The following is a 21,080-nucleotide window of genomic DNA, read 5'->3' as shown; positions in this document are numbered from 1 at the left end:
TGAATAGTTAGTTTATACAACAAAATGATAAAATATATTGTTTATAATTTGAAAATATGTATAGTGTACTTCTAAAATATTCTTGTCTTGTCGTTGTTCAACATTATTATTATTTAATTATCATATTTTAAAATTTAACTACTTTGTTATTAGGGCCTCAGACATGTAATAGATTTTGAAGTATTATTTCGTACCACGTGGCCATTTAATGAATAGCGTCTATTTTTGTAAGATTTATTCAAATACTTCTTAATTTGAAATAACAAAAAATATTCAATATAAAAACTATTTTTTAGTTTGAAATAACAAATTATAAAAACATTTCAAATAAAATGATTTCTAATATTGTTCGAATATAGCTTATTTTATTTTTTTTATATTTCCATTTTTGAGTATCTTAGCTTTTCTTCCGTTAAAGCAACATACATTCCATATGTTCTAAACTTTCGAATTATAAGACCACGAGCAATCAGGTGTACACCAATGAAAAAAACCATATCGATATTGCAGCAAAAACAAACAGTTTTTTTTACTAAATTTGAGCCTTTAAATGAAACATGATGACTTTTGAAGAGATCTTTAGCCAAAGAACCATAGTCGTGTATATCTTCACTCTAAAAACATATACTGATGAGAGACCTACACGAAACACCATCCTCAAACGATTCTTATGACCGGTACGTTAAGAACAAAATTGCTGATTTGAGAGTTCTTTTTATTCTCTAGATCTTTACCATTCTTCTGATCATAACAACTACCACCGAGTTCACTTTTCCAGGATCTAGAATGGTAAGATCTAGTTACTGATTTAATATACCAAATCAGAAATCCTCTGTTCCCATTGGATCTGACTTCATGTACCTTCTTTCTCCAGCGTTGGTGTCTTTTACCAAGAAACACCATCATCTTCATCTTCCTTGTGTGATGTTGCAATTGCTGAGAATTTCTGCTTCTCCTTCAAATCTGGGAATTCTTGAATTACTGAAACTACAACTGTTGCAATACACCAAGAATATCCTATGATTCTTCTCAGCTTGCACTTCCTCTGTGTTTCTTCAGTGAAATCAAAGAGCCAAAGCCATGTGAATCTTCTTGTTGTGCCTTAAGATCGATTATTACGACAATAACTTGTGGGTCCTCTATCTTATGCCTCGTTAATCATGCTAAGACCGATCCTACGAAAGGGGAGACAATGTTAGGGATGAAGTGCATAAGATCACACTTTAATCTAGACATATAGTCAATCCACAAGAAAAAAACTTCAGCCATTAACAATCAAATAACTTTCAATGTGAAAATAGAATGTAAACATAAAAGAAGATCTTTCTAACCTTTACTTGACGCTTCTATAAAGCTCCATTGATTAGAGCTTTGTAGCACTATTTGCCACACATCCATCAATGATTCTATATAAATACACAATTGGTGTGCCTCCAATCATCTATGATCAAAATCAAAACTACAGAAAAATTGTGTTTTTGCCAAATAAAGTCAGATCCTTTGGATTAAGAAAACTACAATTGGATTCAGTAAAATCAAAATAGAAAAAATATGCGAAATCAAATTAACAAACCAATTCTAATTAGGTTATGGCAAAGAGAAAGTTTTTGTAGCGTAGAGAGAGGTTGATCCTTGATTCCAATCCCGTCGCCAAAAGGTCTGTTCAGTCAGGGATGGTGGCAATTGATCGTATCACGAGAGTGGAGATGGGACCTGGCGATCCCTATTATCAGAAGCATCAATCTCTGTCAATTTGTTTCTTCCTTTTTATTGGACATGGATTCTGGATCAGGCTGTAAAAATACGACGATGTTTAGATGAGAAAAGCTAAGCAACATGTTTAATTTAGAGTAGATGTCAAATATATGGTAAAAGACAAAAGTACATACCACTAATGAGTACAGTGGTATTAAATCTCTTATATATTAATTGAGGATCTTTTAAAAAGATGTAACCTTAAGTTTGTAGTAATTAAAAAATGATCAGGCTGATGTGGCATTCGTTTAAGCCCTCTTAATGCTGACGTGTCAGAATTTTAATGAATTTGGAAATAATATAGCCAAAACATATAATTCCCTATCGAAATACAAGTCTTGGACGGACCGTTAACTAGGTGTGGCCGCTATAGCTCACCGGAGCTGGGATTGAACCAGCAAACACTAACCGCTCACAAGCGAGTTCCGTTACAGACTCGGTCACCAATCTCTCTCACTCTATCACAGCAACTGATACAATCATAATCAGCTCGCATCTATAACAAACCTAAAACTCATTAGCTCTTGTACAATGAGCCAACTCGCTCTTCACATGTGTACACACACACGTATGGTTCATCAAGAGAGAGACCGGTTCAATTGGACTTACAAGAGTTAATAGGATCAGCTATAATCATATCTAACCAATCAACCTAACACCTTCCGAGTCATGTAGAGTATTTCTATCATGTCTACAACCTTCAAATCTCCACCTTAGACAAGATACCTTCATACATACCTGATGAAGCCCTTTTATGAAGTCACCATATCTCTCTTCACCGAAAAGTTCTTCTTCTACGTCCTTTACCGGACCCTTGTAACCTTTACCAGTCACAAGCACTCCTCCTTCTGAACTTAGTTCTTCGAGACTCGAAGCAACCTCAGTTCTTCGCGGAACTTGAATACTGGTAACACCTTCGTGAAGATATCTGTAGGGTTGTATTCTGTTGCTATCTTCAAGACTTGTACTTCATCAGCAGCTATGAGATCACAAATGAAATGGTACTTTGTTGCGATGTGCTTCGTCTTCTCGTGATATACAGCATTCTTTGATAATGCTATGGCACTTTGTGAATCACAGAAGATCTCTACAGACTCTTGAGGAAAGCCAAGCTCTTCAGCAAAACGTTTCAGCCACACACCTTCTTTCACAGCATCAGACAGAGCAATGTACTCTGCTTCTGTAGTTGATAGTGCCACTACCTTATGAATGTGATGACCTCCTGCTTATAGGATTACCTCCTCCTGTAAAAACTATGATTTTAGAGAATAGAGTAGGTATTGAGAGATTAAGGTAGATTAGAGAAGGTTAATGGGAGATTTGTAGAGAGATTATGTAGTAATCATGTTTAAGAGTATTTAAGAATCATCATGAACAAGAGAGAGAGTCTAGAGAGATAATCCCATACTTCTTAATTATTAATTTGATCAGAGTTCACAATATATATGAGGAGGCAACACTAGGATGAGGGTTTCATAAAGTGGCACTATTACAAGAGATAAGGTTTGCTTTAATTCAAACCATCCAATGAGCTTCTTCCTTGTGCATAAAGCTCCTTTTGCTTTATCCAGCTCGTCTCCAGCCTGTCACACTGATACCACTCAAATTACCCTAAGGAGTGTTACTCTCATCAAAAGAGGTTCAGATGTAGTACTTAGGGATCGAATCCACAAGGAGCTAGGGAGCAATTAAATCTAATGTTTATTAATTCTAAGAGTTGTAAATGTTTAAATGAAATAGCAATAGTTACAAGCGAAGTAAATAGAAAATGTAACTTGGTTGGAAATGATATTAGATGCAGGGCCACTATTCAGGTGTTGGAGATTATAATATCTATAGATGCCTATTTGTTGCATGCATGATATGTTAGAACTCAACCGCTTAGCTCAGTGATCAGCTGTCGCATGTTTCACTGGTTAACAGGCTAGATCTCGTGTCTCAACGGTTAGTATGTTGACAACGAAAGAATGTCGATCGACGGTCCTATTGGGACGTCGACCGATACACCTTTGCCTGCGTTGATCGATAGTCAGTTGAGGACATCGATCGACGGGTTCTAGCCAGGCCTATGCGCGAGATGATATGCCCTATTAAGATACTAAATTGGCGGTTAGCCCTCTCTAGTAGTCCTAATATGATAGATAGATGTCAGGATGGGATAACAAGGGTGCTTGAGTATGCAATCCTATGATCAAGTTCTAGTTAGCAAGGCTAAAACAAGCAATGAATACAAATCTATCATGAATATCACAACAAGGCAGATCTATAGTTTGGGGCTAATCCCACAAACCTATCTGAACCCTGGATCTAATAAATGAACTACTCAGACATAGCAAAGCAATTCATAACAATGAAGAAATGAGAATTCATAGTATAGATGAAAAGAAATGAAAACAAAGAGTTCCAATCACAAGTGATCTTCTCTCCAAAACTCTCTCTTCTCTCTCAAAGTAAAACTGTAACAAAAAGCTCTCTCTACCGTCAAAACACTTAGGCAGTATATAATCTACTAGGTTAAAAACTCGTCAGGGCATTTTCGTAATTTGTCTTGGCCTTGGGTTTTAAGTCCGCTGGATCCAAAATGTCGCGTGTCCAATGTCTCGACATCGATCGATAGTACTTGTGTACATCGATCGATATTAATCTTCATCTGTCGAGGCATATCCTGGTGTCGATCGACAGCACTGATGCGCATCGATCGATTGTTCTTCCTCTCGTCGACCTCTACATGGTCAGCTCGGGTGAAATGTCCTTTAAGCTCCAAAATGCTCCAAAGTCATAGCTTTACTCCGAAATGCACCTAAAACTGAAAACATACCTAGAAGAGTAGAAAACATAGACATATATATAGTAAAACACCTATATACTAGGGCTGGGCAACCGGTGTACCATTCGGGTGTCGTGTCCATCCTAATCGGGTTCGGGTTTTCTTGGTTAACAAAAACAAGCCCCATTCGGATAAAACTGAAGATCGGTTCGGTATCGGTTCGGGGGCTATATGGTTCGGTCGGGTTGGTAGACAGGCGTGGAACCGGTATAACCCGGAATACTTTCCGGTTCGGGGTGTGGTTTGTATTTCGGTTCTTAAAAGTACTAATTGTAGTGAAAGTAACCATTACCTTACAAAATAATTTTGTAACTTGTGCTGCAAGTAAGTAAAAACATAGAGAAATAAAGCATTGAAAATTCTCATAACCCCTAAGGCAACACTGATAAAAAAACAAAACACCTTTATTATTGATAGTAGAGTCAAAAACTTAACAACTCAGAGAATGCAAACAAAGCCATAATGAAATGCTTAAACCAAAATAAGAAACATTATTCAAACTTGAAACTTCAATGAAATAAAAACCAAATGCAGAAAACTTGAAGCTCCATGCTTCAACCTTCACCCGCCTTCACCTTCACCCGCCTTCTTCCACTTCATGCTTCGACCTTGAAGCTTCAATCATCAAGCGTCTGTGCTTGAAACTCTACAACATAAAAACAAAGCATAAGAAAGGAGCTCATAGCATAAACAAATACTACACATAAGACAGTATAAAGAAACTAAGTGAAAAGATAGACATACCTTTCTGAAGTCGATCAAGCAACTCCACATCAGCAAGTATTTGCTCATTTGTAGTGACTCGTTCACTCACCTTGATGTCAGCATGCATCCATTGCTCAGTACACATGAGAACTTCTATCATGTAATGAGTTAAGCAACTCCGATATGGCTCCAAGATCCTCCCACTGGTGCTAAAAGCACTTTTAGATGCCACTGAAGAAACTTGCATGGCGAGTAGATCTCTTGCCATTTCAGCAAGCACATGATACTTCATCTTGTGGACCTTCCACCACGCGAGAATGTCAAACTCCACACCAAGCAAGAGCTTAGGAGTTTCAACTGCCTCCTTCAAGTACACTTCAAGTTCGTCCCTTGAGTCCTCTCCCTTTTCAGCAACCATCTCCTTGTAAACATAATCCATCCGCTCATAACCGAAATCTTCAACCACCAGCTCCATTCTATCCGGGCCTTGATCTTGCGACTCTGGAGGAGGCTGAGAAGATGATGCGTGATTTGACTGAGAGGCTTCTCCAGTAGACCCTCTGAGTCTTGTGTTGTACTCTTTGAACATAGACCTGAGATCCAAAAACATAAATAAAATATTTATACAAGTTTTGGAGGCACTGTTATTGAGGTTTCGGAGATTAAATTCATGATTATAAAACAAATACCTGAGAAGATCACCAACAGATTCCAGCATTGCATTAGACTCTAAGCTCTCCTTCTCATAGAGCTTCTCAAAGCAGAGCTTGGCAAATTGCATCTTCTTCCTTGGATCGAAAACCGTGGCTAAGATCAGCATCCTGTTGACACTCTTGATACCATCCCAGTACTTGAGAAACTTCTGCAACATCTCCGACGCTTTCACCTTCAACTCAGGATCGAAGCTGTTGGCTAGTGCAGTGAGGTTTCTTTCTATGGTCACTATCTTACCGTAGCACTTGTAAGAATTCACCGTCGTAGAGGCAGAAACAACCAGAGTGCTGTTGTAAAAGATTATGAGAAACCTCTTGAGCTTCTCAACAGCACTCCAGTCTCTCAAAGAAGGTGGTCCACACCTCTTAACCCCATTTTCCATCTCTAAAAAATAATCATTATACAACCTATCTTCTGCCTCCATCCTATCAAATGCAGTTCTAAACTGAAGAGCCCTAGACAGCATAAGGAAGGTTGAATTCCATCTAGTCTTAATATCCATAGGTAAGCTACCTCGACTCATTCTCCCAGTAGTGACTCTAAGATCAAATGCATTAAGCCTAGGTGTTGAAGAGCGAACATACTGAATAGCGTTCCTAATGGCTAACACATAATTCTCCTACCTCGGTCAAACCCTCCTTAGCAATTAAATTGATGATGTGAGCACAGCACCTCATGTGCAAGAAACTCTCGTCTAGAACTAAAGACTCAGGAGATACATCACTAAAATCCCTATGGAATCTCCTAATGGCAGAAGTATTAGCAGTCGCATTGTCTACTGTAATGCAAAATACCTTCTCAATGCCCCATTCAGCTAGACACTCCAAGAGCACAGTTGCGATGGTCTGCCCCTTGTGGTCCATCACGTACTTGAAGCCTATGATAAGCTTCTTCAGCTGCCAAGTTGCGTCCACGAAGTGGGCAGTTATCACCATGTAACTTGCACCTGTTACAAATTAAACAAACAAAGTCAGAGTTCAGAAAAAAAAATAAAAAACTTTATAAATATATCATATGCATAGAAGTTCTACGTGACATTCTTTGTTAATTTTTTTTTGAAAAATTGAATTTAGAAATTTTAAAAACTGACATTCTATGCTAGAAAAAAGTATACCATGGATGAAACAGATCAAATCCAAGGTATATCAACTCCCCCAGACTTACCATTTTGCTTGTCCTCAAGCAAAACATACATGCAGTCTCTCTGAAAGAGGTTTAAAAATATTAGGGACTTACAGATTTTAAACCATAGAAATCTTTTCCTCAACAATTTTGCAACCACATTTAAAAAGTCCTAATCACAGAAGCACACTATGCAATATCCTAGCTTAGCAACCATTTCTAACATAACACAACTCATCAATTCACGTCTGACATCCCCTCTACTGACTTCATTTTTTAGCATAAATATAAAGTGAATGCTTTACCTTGGGCGTATTGATCATAGGATGCAAGGATTTCAGACAAGTATCTGGAGCTGCAGCTAAAAGTTAGTTCCTAGTTTCTTTCTCTCTAATTTTCTCTCTTGAGTCAAAGCATACTTCCATTGCAGGATCAGTGACCAAGATTGGACAGGCTTCCATGAATCAAAATTTAATGGTGGTTGCCACCAAGCTCTGTTCACTTCTTTTTTACCTATATCGAAGAGTTCTTTGCGAAAGCGAGCCTTGAAGATTGCCGCCTCCAAGTCCCATTTCGAACTCTTTTATTGACGTCTTTATGAATCAAGCCTTAATGGTTTTAGCCACCAAGTCCTGTTCAGACTCATCCTAAGTAAACAATAGATCTTATTTTATATATATATATATATATATATATATATATTTTAAATGAAAAATATAAATCACTAACTATTCTAGGGTCGAAATTTAGAGAGAGAAAATGTGATAAATAATCAACACAAGGCGTTACCTTCCAGACTTGTCTGAACAATCCGATCCCATGTATACCAAGCCCCAAGACAAGCGGTTATGTCAGGTTCAGTGTTGGAAATCAGCTTTGGTTACATCATACTGTCAAGGCAAGTGTGTAGTTGATAGGTTGATCTGCTTTTGCATCTATAGTGCTATCTGCAATCAGTAAATCTAAAATGGTGCTAAAGATTGGTTAGATATTCAAGTTTAAATCAATATAAGATTATAGTCCCTATTTTCAATAGCTAAGCATAATTTAATAAAATTCCTTTTATATAAGAATAAAATAAATTATATCAGTAAATCTCCCCCCAGACTTAAATTACACTGTCCCAGTGTAACTCAGCCGGAGTTATGATGGAATAATTCATGATGTACGAAATGTAACAAGTAAGGAAGATACATCTGACCGGATTAGATATCGATCGATGGGAAAATGTTACATCGATCGTCGTGTGGTTGTCTATGTCGAGCGATGTCGACGTCTCGTCGGCGGTCGATATTAATGTCCTCCTACTTGGGTCTCCTAAATCTAAAAAAAAATAAAACGAAAGTAAATAAATGCTAGCTAATAAAACCAAACTAAAATACCTAATAGTGGGTTTGCCTTCCACTCAGCGCTGGGTTATAGTCATTTAGCTTGACTGTGGTAGTGATTGGCTATTTGGTGGAGAAGCATCTGCTTGTTGGAAAACAAGCATCCACGTCATCTCTGCACATTCTGGACCAAGATGCAATGAAACTTCTTGTTGCCTCATCATTTCTTGTCCATTTGTCATCCATCTTCTCAAGTACATTGGAGATGTTCTGTAGCCTATCTTGAACGTTGTCAATGCTGACCTGGTGCAAGCCTATGTTGTCATAGGCGTATGCTGAAAGCTCTATCACTTCCTTGTGCATTGACTCTATCGTCTTGTGTATCAGCTGCACGCCGGCTGGTGTAGACTCGGCGTCGATCGATGCGATTATGTGTTCGTCGGTCGATCTCGGCGACTTACCATTGAGCGATTTCGCTCGCTTCTTGTCGATCGATGCTGATATCTGGTGTTGGGTTGCGAGTTGCCTCTGAATGGCTTTGACTTCTTTCTGTAGCCATTATGCATGGCTGTCTAGTCCACTGATTCTGTTGTCGAATGGAAAGTAGATGTCATCGCCGCGTTTGTCAAGTCGTTCCTCCATGGTGTCTATAGCAGTGTAGATCTTGGATGTGATCTTGTCAACCTCTGCTGCTGTGTAGGGAAGTAACTCCACATGATTCTTGCCATCGATCCATGGCCCTCGTAGCTTGTCGATCGAAGATGAGTTTGCCTGCAAAAAATTCTGATTAGTAATGTTATCAATATCCCTTTGGGCATGAAGTATTTGACTAGACAATTTGTTTAAATCTAGCATGACTGGTGATACGAAGCGGTCATGCATGATTTCGTAAGTCTGCAGCCTATTATCCATGGCTGAAATCTTAGCGTCGAGCGATGTGATGGTACACACATCGATCGATGTGGCTGGTTGTTGGTCCTTCTTGCGAATGGTATCCAGATCTTGCTGTAGTAGGTCGATTTTAGTGCTCAGCCAGTCCACGTTGTTGTTGAGAGGGTAGTACACGTCGTTTATCCTCGTGTCGATGTATGAGACTTCCCATTCATCCTTGTGTTATGCTGAACATTGCGGTTCTGCATGGATCTGGGCTGTAGGAAGACTGACGTCGATTGATGGCGTATGTGGTGCGTCGATCAATGTTGAGGTTGTGGCTTCCTTCTCAAGTTGCTGACGTAAACTCTCAATTTCTGTCCTCATTTCTACCATACTTCTGAAAAGCTCATTATAGCCTCTATCCAAAGGTTGATGTGTATCTTCTACCAATGATATGAGCTCCTCTCCCAGTTTTTCCTGAGCTCCACAAATACCAGTCACCATCTCGTTGATTTCATCTTTGGTGTAGAGTTCTGGTGCCAGTCTTGTGAGTGTGAAGGAAGTGGCATGTTCTGGAAGACAGATGTGGCTCTCTCCAAAAAGAGATGCTCTTTCCAGTAATTTCCTGATGTTGTCCTTTGTGACAGGTATCATCTCACCAGCTACGCCTCGTGCGTGTCCACAATCATCTCTGTAGACTCCATACTCGTACCCTTCGTTCCCAAGTGAACTTTCTGGCTCCGTACATGTCAAAAACGCGGTTTCCAAATTCATAACGTCTGTCGATCGACGCCGGGTCATCCTTATCGATCGACGTTGGTGTTACCATGTCGATCGTTGTTTGAGTTGTCCCGTCGATCGATGCGTGGCCTTTTGGTTGGCATGATAGATCTGGATTGATTTCTGTTGCGGCGATTCCTACGTGTTTGTTAGGATCAGTTTGAATGACGTTTGGAATGCCACGTTGTTGTGAGAATAGGTTGTCAGGTCCATTGGCCACTTGAAGGATGTCTGCTATGTCATCTATGGACACTTGTAAGATCCTTCCATCTATTGCACGTGCGTTGCCATCTGGGTCCCTGAAAATATCAAATTCATCAGGTGTTAGAAAGCCGAAATCAATGTTTGCATTATCATTCAATTTAGAAATAGAAAGATTAGGGTTAAGAGTACTAGAGTAGTATCGATCGATGTTGATACAGATGCATCAATCGAGGGCAGAATAATTTCTGCAGAACTTGTGTTCTTGAGATGATTGCTCTTCATGGATTTTCCTGTTGATGTAGATGGAAGAGAGTTCATCTTTTCTGCTTGTGTGTCTGCTCTGGTGTGTGGCGGTGGTTTCAGGGGTGCAAAACGTTTTAAATAGGTATCTATAAACCTAGTTGGAGAGGGAATATTCTTCTGCTTCTGGATTTTTGCTGCGGCGCGAATATCGATCAATGTTCCTGTATGAGTGTCGATCGATGTGAGCGGTTGTTTTGCTGGACGAGGGTGGGTATCGACCGATGTGGAGTGCACTTCGTCGAGCGATGTTGGGAACGTGGTGGTGAACTTATGTGTTTCAAATCTTTCATCCTGCAAAGACATTTCTATTGCACGTTCCTTCCAATAATCCTCATCGTATTCCTCTGTATGTTCCTCGTTAGGTGAAGTAATTACAGTGTTAACTGCAAAACTTTCATGGAAACCACTGTCTGCCGAACTGCCTATGGAATAATCATCACGTCCCCTCTTGCTTGGAGGTTGGAAGGCAAAGTGTGGTAACAATGATTAGGTGAAGCGAAATGGTCAACCGACTGATCAACGTCGAGCGACGTGTTGTTGCGGTCATCGGTCACAGTTGACTCATTGGAATCGATCGATGGAAAGGTGGGGGTGTCGATCGATTCCGAGTATTCTGTTTCGTACTCCGATTCGTACTCTGCTACACAATGGCATGCGCCAAAGAAGCCAAGTTCTTTCCCGTGATCCACATAATTAATGACCTTTCTCTTAGGTCGGATGGGGTCGTAATGGATGTTGGGGTCTATGAGCGTCAGACACAATTTGTTTTTGTTCATGTCACATACAGCTCCTACTGTAGCTAGAGAAGATCTTTCAAGCAGAAGTGAAGAGTTCTAGTTAAGCTCGATGTCTAGGATATGAAAATCTACAGGGACGAGGGCATTACCAATCTGTACCTCCAGATCTCTTATGATACCTCCTGATCGTTTCTCTGAAAGATCCACGAAGGTGAAGGATTTTGTTGAAGGTTCGATGGTCAAACCAAGCTGGTCTGCCATGATCCTAGGGAGGATACTAACTGATGCTCCTGTGTCACACATTGAATGGGGAAATTCAACACCCTTGACTATGCATGGTATTGCAAACTTCCCAGGATCACTCTTCTTCGTCAATGTGATCATGTGTTTCATCTTCTCTCTGACTTGATGAAACATTCTCCTAATGTCCTCCTCAATTACTTTTGTTTCTCCGAAGAACATCCACAACCGGTGTGTGAAGTAAGCTTCATCAAAAGGTTTTTCGATTGGGATTCTGAGGACTCTTTTAGTGAAACCATCCATCTCCTTATCGTTAGCTTCCCTCTTAAGGTTCTTAGGAATTTTCTCTTTTCTTTTCCTTAACCTTCTCCCTTCAGCTTCCTGATTTTCTTGAACTGGTTCTGGTGAACTATTTAAAGGGTTGGGTTTTGGTTCAGGTGGGTTAGCTAATGGTTTAGATGGTGGTCTGAGTGCTTTGATATAATCATTATCGATTGAGGGTAACCGCACTCGGTATGTCAGAGGTGCCTGTCAATCGATGGGAGGTGGGTTGTGAAGATCGACGTTGGACTCACTCTGTCGATCGATGGTTGGCTCAACCGATCGATCGATTTTATCATAGAAAGGGGAGGGTGGGTGAGGATACTTAGCTGCAAATTCTTCATGAGTTAGAATTCGAACCGCATTGCATTCAGTCGATTCAGCGGACGACGTCGATCGATGACTGGAGTAATCCGTCCATCGATCTTCGTCATGGTCTGTCGATCGATGCGAGTTCATCGACATCGGTCGACACCATTGGGATCCGCCGAGACTCATGGAGCTTTCGATTTCGAAGTCTCCTTCCTCAAGCTTTTCATTTCTCACCACTTGCCAGAAATCATCATCTATGATGGCATTTACGTAGTGTTTTCCTTTATCAGCTCCTGCCTCTCTAGCGAAAGCTTCTTGCCTCTTTATAGTATCGCCCGTCTGAATTACTTGCGTTTCAAGTTTTCTCACCTGAGTCCCTAAGGTCTCGATTTTGGTGTTCAGATTGTTGTAGGCGGAGTCTATTTTACCGTTGAAATCCACGGTGATTTGTTGTTGTCCCAACAGTACTCGATCAAGCATCTCTTCGATCTTGCTTTCTTGAGTCTGGGGTGGTGGATTCTGGTAATAAGAGTTTGAGTAGCTCTTGCTGTTGTTGAAGGGTTTTTGAAATTGTGAACTTTAGTTACTTCTTTGACCATTTCCAAAGAAATTTCTGTTTCCGCCCTGGTTTCCAAATTTCTGGAATCCGGTACCTCCGATGTAGTTCACATTTTCTTCTCCTTCCCTATCTGCTACTTCACCTTCAGCTGAACAGACTTGCTTCCTAAGAAGCTCGTGCACCACATCTAACTTAGCTCTTACTTCGTCCATCTGTTCCTTCCCGATAGAGGCTACAGACATCTTCCGTTCAGAGTCAGTGTTTTTGGTGATGCTGCTATTAGCAAGGTTTTCGATAAGTTTCACCGCTTCCAACGGATTCCGAGTAGTGAAGTTTCCTTCACTCGCCATATCAAGAGCTATTTGATACTATAAGGAGAGACCTCGGAAGAAAGTGCTTAGCAGCTGCACTTCGTTAAATCCGTGGTGTGGACAGTCTCGCTGGAAGAACCTAAATCTAATCCACGCATCTTTGATGGACTCTCCAGCCTCCTGCGAGAATGTGGAAATTTTGTTCCGAAGTTCTTCAGCGCGCGCCTCATCGAAGAAGTTTCGTAAGAAAGCATTCTTGATGTCGGCCTAGGATGTTAAAGATCCTGTGGGTTGCTGCCTAAGCCAGTGCATCGCTTCTCCATTCAGCGTGTATCTGAAGAGCTTGCACAGCAGGTAATCTTCGGGGACTCCTTCCATCCGAATAGCAGCGATTAGATCCTTGAACCGTTCCAGATGGTCCATAGGATGATCGTGCGGTAACCCAGAGTAGGGTATCTGCGACACGAGAGTGTAGTATTGAGGCTTCAGCTCGAAATTCTGCTTCTGGATCTCCGGAAGTCGAATAGCTGATCTGTTGGAATAGTACTCATCTGGGCGATTGTAGTCGGCCAGTGGTTTCGATCGAGCGTCCTCGTCTACAGGTTGAGCAGCTCCTGTAGCATCAGCATCAGGGATTACAGTCCCCTGAGCGTCTATTTTCTGACCTGTTGCATTACGCAGATGACCGGCCTAGTCATACAGGTTTCCGTTCTCGTCCTGTGTTAGAATAATAATGTTTACCATTTTTTACGACACGGTATCGATCGACGTACGCGGTGTAGTATCGATCGTTGTCGAACGCGATTGGGATCGATCGACGATGACGGTCTGGGGTCGGTCGACGGTTGGTTGTGCGTATCGATCGACGACAAAGTTGTTGCGTCGAGCGATGTGGAACATTGACCTCTACGGATCGTGTGAGAACAGCAAGTCTTTCTCCTTGTTGCTTCTGGTACCGCTGGGCATGCACCTGAAAAGACAAGAAAAGATTTTTTAGAAAGGGGGTAGAGAAAAGAATAAGAATCAATTAAACTAAATCTAATGGCGATCAAAGCTGCACGGCAACGGCGCCAAATTTGATACCACTCAAATTACCCTAAGGAGTGTTACTCTCATTAAAAGAGGTTCAGATGTAGTACTTAGGGATCGAATCAAGAAGGAGCTAGGGAACAATTACATCTAGTGTTTATTAATTCTAAGGGTTGTAAATGTTTAAAATGAAATAGCAATAGTAACAAGCGAAGTAACTAGTAAATGTAACTTGGTTGGAAATGATATTAGATGCAGGGCCACTATTCAGGTGTTGGAGATTATAATACCTATAGATGCCTATTTGTTGCATGCATGATATGTTAGAGCTCAATCGCTTAACTCAGTGATCAGCTGTCGCATGTTTCACTGGTTAACAGACTAGATCTCGTGTCTCAACGGTTAGTATGTCGACAACGAGAGAGTGTCGATCGATGGTCCTATTGGGACGTCGACCGATACACCTTTGCCAACACTCTCTTCTCTCTCTCTCAAAGTGAAACTTGTAACAAAAAAGGTCTCTCTGCCGTCAAAACACTTAGGCAGTATATAATCTACTAGGTTAAAAACTCGTCAAGGCATTTTGGTAATTTGGCTTGGCCTTAAGTTTTAAGTCTGCTGAATCCAAATGTTGCGTGTCTGATGTCTCGACATCGATCGATGGTACTTGTGTACATCGATCGATATTAATCTTCCTTTGTCGAGACATCTCCTGGTACTGATCGACAGCACTGATGCGCATCGATCGATTGTTCTTCCTCTCGCCGACCTCTACGTGGTCAGCTCGGGTGAAATGTCCTTTAAGCTCCAAAATGCTCCAAAGTCAGAGCTTTACTCCGAAATGCACCTGAACCTGAAAACATACTTAGAAGAGTAGAAAACATAGATATATATATAGTAAAACATCTATATACCATGGATGAAAACGGGTCAAATCCAAGTTATATCACAGGTGCAAAAGTATCAATGTAATCCTCTCCATAGGTTTGTGTGAAACCTCTTGCTACCAGCCTTGTCTTACGCCTATCAATCTCCCCATTAGGTAAGTACTTGATGGTGAAGATCCACTTGCATGACACAGCTCTCTTCCCTTTAGGCAACTCACTCTCATACCATGTATCATTTCTAATCATGGCATCAGCCTCATCATTGACGGAATCCCTCCATTCTTGAATCAGCATTGCTTCTTCATAGCTTCTTGACACATAGTTTTCATCTAAGCTTACCATAAAGAAGTAGTGCTCTTCCGGAAACTCAGCAAAGGAGCACACAGCTTGGGAAGGATGTTCCACAGCCTGGGCATTGTATAACACTTTCGTGTTTACCCAGTTTCTCTGGTTTGCCCACTTGGAAGCATCCCTCCTTACCCGTGTGATTCTTCTCAAAGGAACTTCTACTTGTTCCTCAACAGCTTCCTCTTGTATCTGGATTTCTTCTCCAGCTTCCTGACCTTCATTCTAGACTTCTCTTCCTGATTAATCTCCACTTTGGACAGGAGAATCTGAGCCTTGATCTTCTGACCTCCAGCTTTTTCTGAGCCTTGATCTTTTAACCCTTCAGCTTCAGATTCACTTTCCCCCTCATGTTCAAAGTGGATTGGCTCTTCAGCGGCCACTTGAGTAGGCTCTTCACGCCTGCTCTGATCCTGGGACACACCAATACCGAGTTCTTCTAGTATGTTTCTCAAACTAGCAGCTCTATCTGATGGTTGAGAAAGCCCTTCAAGCTCCTCCCAATTCTTCTCTTCATAATACCCTTTATCTTCCATGAACTTCACATCCCTAGACACCAAGACTCTTCTAGCAGTGGGATCAAAGCACTTGTATCCCTTTTGAGATGCAGAATAGCCAATAAGCATAGCCTTGGTGCTCTTTGCTTCAAGTTTGTTTCTCATCTCTCCTTGCACCAGTACATAGCACACACACCCAAATGTCCTCAAGTGATCTAGAACTGGTCGACTCTTGTTGAGTACCTCAAATGGAGACTGATCCTCTAGGATTCTGGTTGGTATCATGTTGATTAGATAGCAAGCAGTCATCACAGCATCACTCCAAAATCTCTTAAGGACACTCTTGTGGAACATCATTGAACGGGCCACTTCCATGAGGTGTCTGTTCTTCCTTTCAGCAACTCCATTCTGTTGTGGAGTGTAAGGACAGCTAGTCTGATGTAGAATCCCATGTTGAGCTGGAACATCATTGCAGACGTTGACTTCAGCTGCTACCATGGAGCGTCTTGGTGGAGGTAATATCGTCCAGCCTTCTCTGTCCACGAGAGATGCACTAGATAAGTATTATATTGTTACGCAGAAGGTTAGTAATGTGGGTATTTATACTTTTTTACAATTACTAAATTAGTTTTGGCTTCTCTATATTACATGTGGCTGACTTCGTGAAACTGTTTCAGATGGAGGACTTAGTGGCTAATAATGCAGGAGATGGTGAAATTCAGGTACTTGATTTCCTAGTGCATAAGTTGTTGTAGTGTAGTTTCGTTTTCCATTTTATGTTCACCTATAATTAATGGAATTTTGAGTTTTTTTTTAATGTTTTGTAATTTGGGGAAATGGTTTGGTGGTTTTTGGCCATTTAATGTCTATCTATTTTGACATCGATTCATTCACTGATGATCTCATTAATTTTTCAGTATTCTGAAGTTCCTGAAATCATCCTTAGATGTATCAGCAGAGATGAAACAGCTTTAGCTGTCGCTCAAAGTAGTCTTCACGTCAGTGCCAACCTAGCAATTCTTGTGACTATTCGTGAAGTTAGCAATTTTTGCAACATAGAAATCATTTATAAAAAGTTATAAACATATTTTTAAAGTTTATAAGCTATTTATAAAGGCTTACAAATTATTTGTAAGTCTCTGAATATTTTATAAAAATTTATAAAATAATTAATAAATTCTATAAATCATTTATAACTGGTTATAAAAATGTTATGAAAGTTTATAAACAATTTATAAATGATATGTATACAATTTATAAGGGATATGTATATAATTTATAAGATTTATAGGTTTAATAATCAATTAGAAAGTCTCTTAAATCATTTATAAGAGTCTATAATAATTTATAAAGACTTATAAAAACAATTTATAAGAGTTTGTAAAATAATTTACAAGGGTTTTATAAGGTTTATGAAACTATTTAAAAAGGTTTATAAAACTATTTACAAGAACTTATAAGCTATTTATAAGAGTTAATACATTTATTTATAAGTGTTTATAATTAATTTACAAGGTTTATAAATCTATTTATAAGAGTTATTCAAAAGATTATCAGAATTTAATAATCTTCATAACCCAATTTGTAAGAGTTTAGAAATCAATTTATAAGTGATTATAAATCAGTTAGAGGAGTTTGTTTATAGATCATTTATAAATTCTTACAAAAATTATAAGTAAATCTTTATAAATTATATATAAATCCTTATAAATAATTTATAAACCATTATAAATAATATGTATACATTTTATAGATGATTAGATGATTTTTTTGCTTACGTGAACACTCGAGGAGCTTATAGATTTTTACAAGCCAGAAAAGGGATAAGACACAACCTCCATCGGGAGGCTTTAACAAGAGGTTCCTCAAAAAAACTAAAAAAAAATAAATAAAAAAATACATAAAAAGAGATAAAACTATGGAACCGCCTCTAAACAAAGAGTTTTTTTTTGGAGCGCGATTAACTCGCAGAATATACAGTGAATCGGTAATCCTTTTCTCTCTCGCCTCTCCCGAACCAGAGAAAAAAAGAAACCCTAAATCGGTGGTGCCCCCGACGTCCGGTGCCCACTCCCGGAGTCGGAGGTCTCTCTTTCCTCCCTCATCTCTGTTTTTACTTTGCCCTCTTGTGGAGTCTCTTTCTTCCCGGCGAGATGCGCAGACTTCTGGTGTACGGCGGAGACTCCTGTCTCAGATCTGACCGCGGCGGAGCTGAGCTAGGTCGGAGGAAGTCGGAAGCTGGAACGACGGCGAGCCGTTCGAAGTGGTACTCCTGAGAAGGGTCGGCGTTTTAGGGTTTGTTTGTTGCGGGCTGGCGATCTGTTTTCCCTTTTGATTTGTCAGACCCAACGACGAGATGGTGGCGCGTGGCTTCGTCTCTGTCCTTCTTCTCGTAGATCTGGACGTTTATGGCTCAGAGTTTGAATGGAAGGAGGCGCGTGTTAAGAGGATTCGCGTGTTGCTGGTCTTCCTGCAGTCGTTTAGTGTCGTCTATGGCTCTGACGGAGGTTTGGAAGGAAAGCGCTTCTTGGACAAGTGAAGCCCCGACTAATGACGTGAAGGCATCTTTCAGTTGAAGCTACAATCCGGTTCTCGGATGAAGAACGTGTAAAGGTTCGAGCTTTTTCGCTTGGTCAACGACGAAGTTCGGGTCTTGGTGGCGAGCACGTTTTGAAGTTCATCATTCGCAGTACCAATGTGATTGACATATCTGGTAGATGAGCTTCTTCTTCAGCTTGGAGGTTCTCTGGATCGTGGTTGGAGCCTCTCTCAACCCGAGTTTTCATGGGATTGGGTAGCTGTTAAGCAGAATCCGGAAGCCTTGGTTACGGGTCTCTTGCTTTGCTTACCTAATCCCTTGCAAGATTGCAAAGCCTTAGTCTCTGGCCATTAGGAATCAACTAAGTGGGATTTGCACCAATAGGTGTTGTAGCGGTTGGTCATGAACAACATTCTAATCTTAAGGCATCAACTGCTTCGAGCTTCACTTGAGTCTCACTCTAGCTGCTTATCTTGGTGGTTTAGAGATAGTTTTGTAATCTTGTTTTTATAGTGGTAGAATTTAGGTGGTTCAAGAGACGATTTGCTCCGAGTCGTGGAGTAAATTTGTTCTCATTGTGGTTACAAGAGTACAATGGAGTTTGATTAGGTAGCGTAGGATCCATAGACGTGTTCCTAGGTGATACTAGATCGCCTCCATTGTCTTGTGGTTAAATCTCTTGAGGTCTAATTCATTTGTAACAAACTTGCTGTTGGATAATGAAAGTTGATGTTGAGCCAAAAAAAAAAAAAAAAAAAAAAAAAAAAACAAAGAGTTTTTGGAACTGCTAAAAACCCCATACGTGTCATGTTGATATCGATTGTCTCTCTTTTCTCTCTTCCTTGATGCCTTTTTTTCTTCTGAGAAATCTATGGTCTTGCTCTCCTTCTCCAAATCCGTAGCAGCTAGAGAACCTCGACGAAATCAGATTGGTGGCTAGGATTGTGCTGGGACTCAGGTCGGATCTCGATATCAACGACTCGTCGACGATATCGAACGAATCGATCTGCTGACGAACGAGACCTTTCTATACGAAGTAGGCTGATATAACGGTCCATGCGTCCTCCTTGTAATCTCCTCGTCGTGATCAATGTAAGGCTGGTCCTGTTCGTACTCCATCTTTGATATCCTCTCGTTGAAGATTGAAGAACAGAGCAGAGAGAGAGAGAAAGAGAGAGAGGGAGGGAGGGAGGGCGCGACTTTGTGGAGATGATCTCCGATGATGAAGGTCAGCAACTTCCACTCCAATGAAAGATTCAATTGTTACAGCTTTTAATCTCTCTTTCTGACAAGAGATTTAGATAGAAAGACTGGTTCTGTTAAAGCATGAATGATGATTCTTTGTTGTAGGCGATGTGTATGATGCTCTGTCTTTGGATTCTCGAACCCGTTGTTGCCCATTGAAAGGAGAAATATTCTCTTGTCAGTAAGTCATTTTAGGATGATCATAACCTTTGATTGAGGCAATAATCTCCTGCAAGTCTTGTATATAACTATATATTGATGTGTTCTTAACCAGACAAGTTTGATTCTGACTTTGGTGGAATCTTAATAAAGGTTTTAGTTTTAGAACTCAGTTGGATCTGATCACCATTGAGTACATTGTTCTCTATGTGGTAGGATAGGACTGTAAAAATCAAAACTTTTATTAGATTTGATTCTGTAAAAATGAACTTTATAAAAATTGATTCTAACTTTCTCAGCACCACAGTTGCTAAATTTCTAGACATGAGAGTGTTGCCTCCTGTAAATTGCATATCTGCGATAGATTCTTTAATGTTCTTTCTCAGCTGATTTACTCCTAACTTCTATGGAATCTATACCCTTCTTTTTTTTTGTCAATAGGCTTCTGTGATAGTTTGATTCCTTTACGCAATATTTTTGTAATATTGTCTAGTACTGATGATCTAACAAAGCAATACAGAGAAGCATAACAATGTGAGGTATTACATCACATGGATTTTGTAGATCTTAACAAGTGTACAATTAGATGGTCCTTTATTCTGCTATTTTGTAGTGTCAATCTCTGAAACATATGATGTGTTTGTTTTGCAGATGGACAGCAATCACACAGCTGCTGCATCACGGGATGCTATTCGTCCCCATAGGCTATACATTTGGAGCAGGAATGTTCAAAATGGACTCGGTCCGTGGAGGCTCACCTTATGGAGCCGGTGTGTTCGCTGGTGATGGCTCAAGAGAAGCTACGGAGATAGAGTTGGCTCTTGCTGAACATCAAGGAAACTACATGGCTTCAATTGTCAAGAGACTTGCACAACCTTGAGAAGAAATACAAAAGACAACCTTGGTGGCTTCTTTATTTTCTTTCTCATTTTATTCAATTCTATCCATTTTTTCTGAGTGTTTTTGAGTTTTGCCATAATCGGAAGAACATTGAACCCCTTTGATTATGAATTTTAATGTATGCTTTTATTTTAAATCATTCAACTTTAAAAAAAATGTTGAATAATAGTAAGTGAGATGAAAGGTTTATAAGTATTATTATATATCTTTATTTCTGAGTAATAAAGAGAGAGAGATGGACGTGAGATGTGAGTGAGAGAGAGAGTTATACGATTGACTTTTTCATATATCTTATAACAAAGGAGAGCACAAAGGTATTTATAGGGAGAAGAGGTCGGTCTATTTAACCGACTCCAAACTACAAGACAAAATAAGAGATAAACATTAT

At 40.0% G+C, this 21,080-nt stretch overlaps 2 protein-coding genes, 1 long non-coding RNA gene and 1 other non-coding gene across 5 annotated transcripts; 2 read left to right on the top strand and 2 right to left on the bottom strand.

Moving 5' to 3' along the window:
* Positions 1 to 412: 412 nt before the first annotated feature.
* Positions 413 to 3,488, bottom strand: LOC103828468. The gene is made up of 2 exons (XR_625296.2): positions 1,332 to 3,488; positions 413 to 1,175 (listed from the first exon to the last, which is right to left on the bottom strand). It is a non-coding gene; the product is annotated as an uncharacterized LOC103828468 (long non-coding RNA).
* Positions 3,489 to 4,451: 963 nt separating this feature from the next.
* Positions 4,452 to 7,277, bottom strand: LOC117126538 (zinc finger BED domain-containing protein RICESLEEPER 2-like). Of its 2 annotated transcripts, none has more exons than XM_033274865.1 (2): positions 5,327 to 7,277; positions 4,452 to 5,228 (listed from the first exon to the last, which is right to left on the bottom strand). In XM_033274865.1, exons 1-2 carry the CDS (start codon positions 6,522 to 6,524, stop codon positions 5,200 to 5,202), a joined length of 1,227 nt encoding a protein of 408 aa, XP_033130756.1. In that variant the 5' UTR covers positions 6,525 to 7,277; the 3' UTR covers positions 4,452 to 5,199. The 2 variants fall into 2 exon arrangements, with proteins under 2 accessions (XP_033130756.1, XP_033130757.1); XM_033274866.1 differs by having other exon boundaries at positions 4,452 to 5,880; positions 5,977 to 7,275.
* Positions 7,278 to 13,197: 5,920 nt separating this feature from the next.
* On the top strand, positions 13,198 to 13,303 carry LOC117126972. The gene has a single exon (XR_004449733.1). It is a non-coding gene; the product is annotated as a small nucleolar RNA R71 (small nucleolar RNA).
* A 5,907-nt stretch (positions 13,304 to 19,210) lies between these two features.
* Positions 19,211 to 20,903, top strand: LOC103828469 (probable NAD(P)H dehydrogenase (quinone) FQR1-like 2). The gene is made up of 3 exons (XM_009104065.3): positions 19,211 to 19,616; positions 19,739 to 19,814; positions 20,444 to 20,903. The coding sequence occupies exons 1-3, from the start codon at positions 19,598 to 19,600 to the stop codon at positions 20,670 to 20,672; spliced, it is 324 nt and encodes a 107-aa protein (XP_009102313.2). The 5' UTR covers positions 19,211 to 19,597; the 3' UTR covers positions 20,673 to 20,903.
* Positions 20,904 to 21,080: the final 177 nt, after the last annotated feature.

The sequence above is a fragment of the Brassica rapa genome, chromosome A07 (genome assembly GCF_000309985.2).
Source record: "Brassica rapa cultivar Chiifu-401-42 chromosome A07, CAAS_Brap_v3.01, whole genome shotgun sequence".
Classification (NCBI taxonomy): Eukaryota; Viridiplantae; Streptophyta; class Magnoliopsida; order Brassicales; family Brassicaceae; genus Brassica; species Brassica rapa.
Note: the sequence above shows the minus strand (reverse complement) of the source record. Positions and strands in the feature narration are given on the sequence as shown.

Excerpts from the sequence above, each read along its gene's own strand:
- LOC117126538 (XM_033274865.1), bottom strand. The coding sequence starts at position 6,524 with ATGAGTCGAGGTAGCTTACCTATGGATATTAAGACTAGATGGAATTCA. Across the intron at positions 5,229-5,326 it reads GCTTGATCGACTTCAGAAAG|AGTTTCAAGCACAGACGCTT; the intron begins GTATGTCTATCT and ends TTTATGTTGTAG.
- LOC103828469 (XM_009104065.3), top strand. Across the intron at positions 19,815-20,443 it reads GGAGAAATATTCTCTTGTCA|ATGGACAGCAATCACACAGC; the intron begins GTAAGTCATTTT and ends TTTGTTTTGCAG.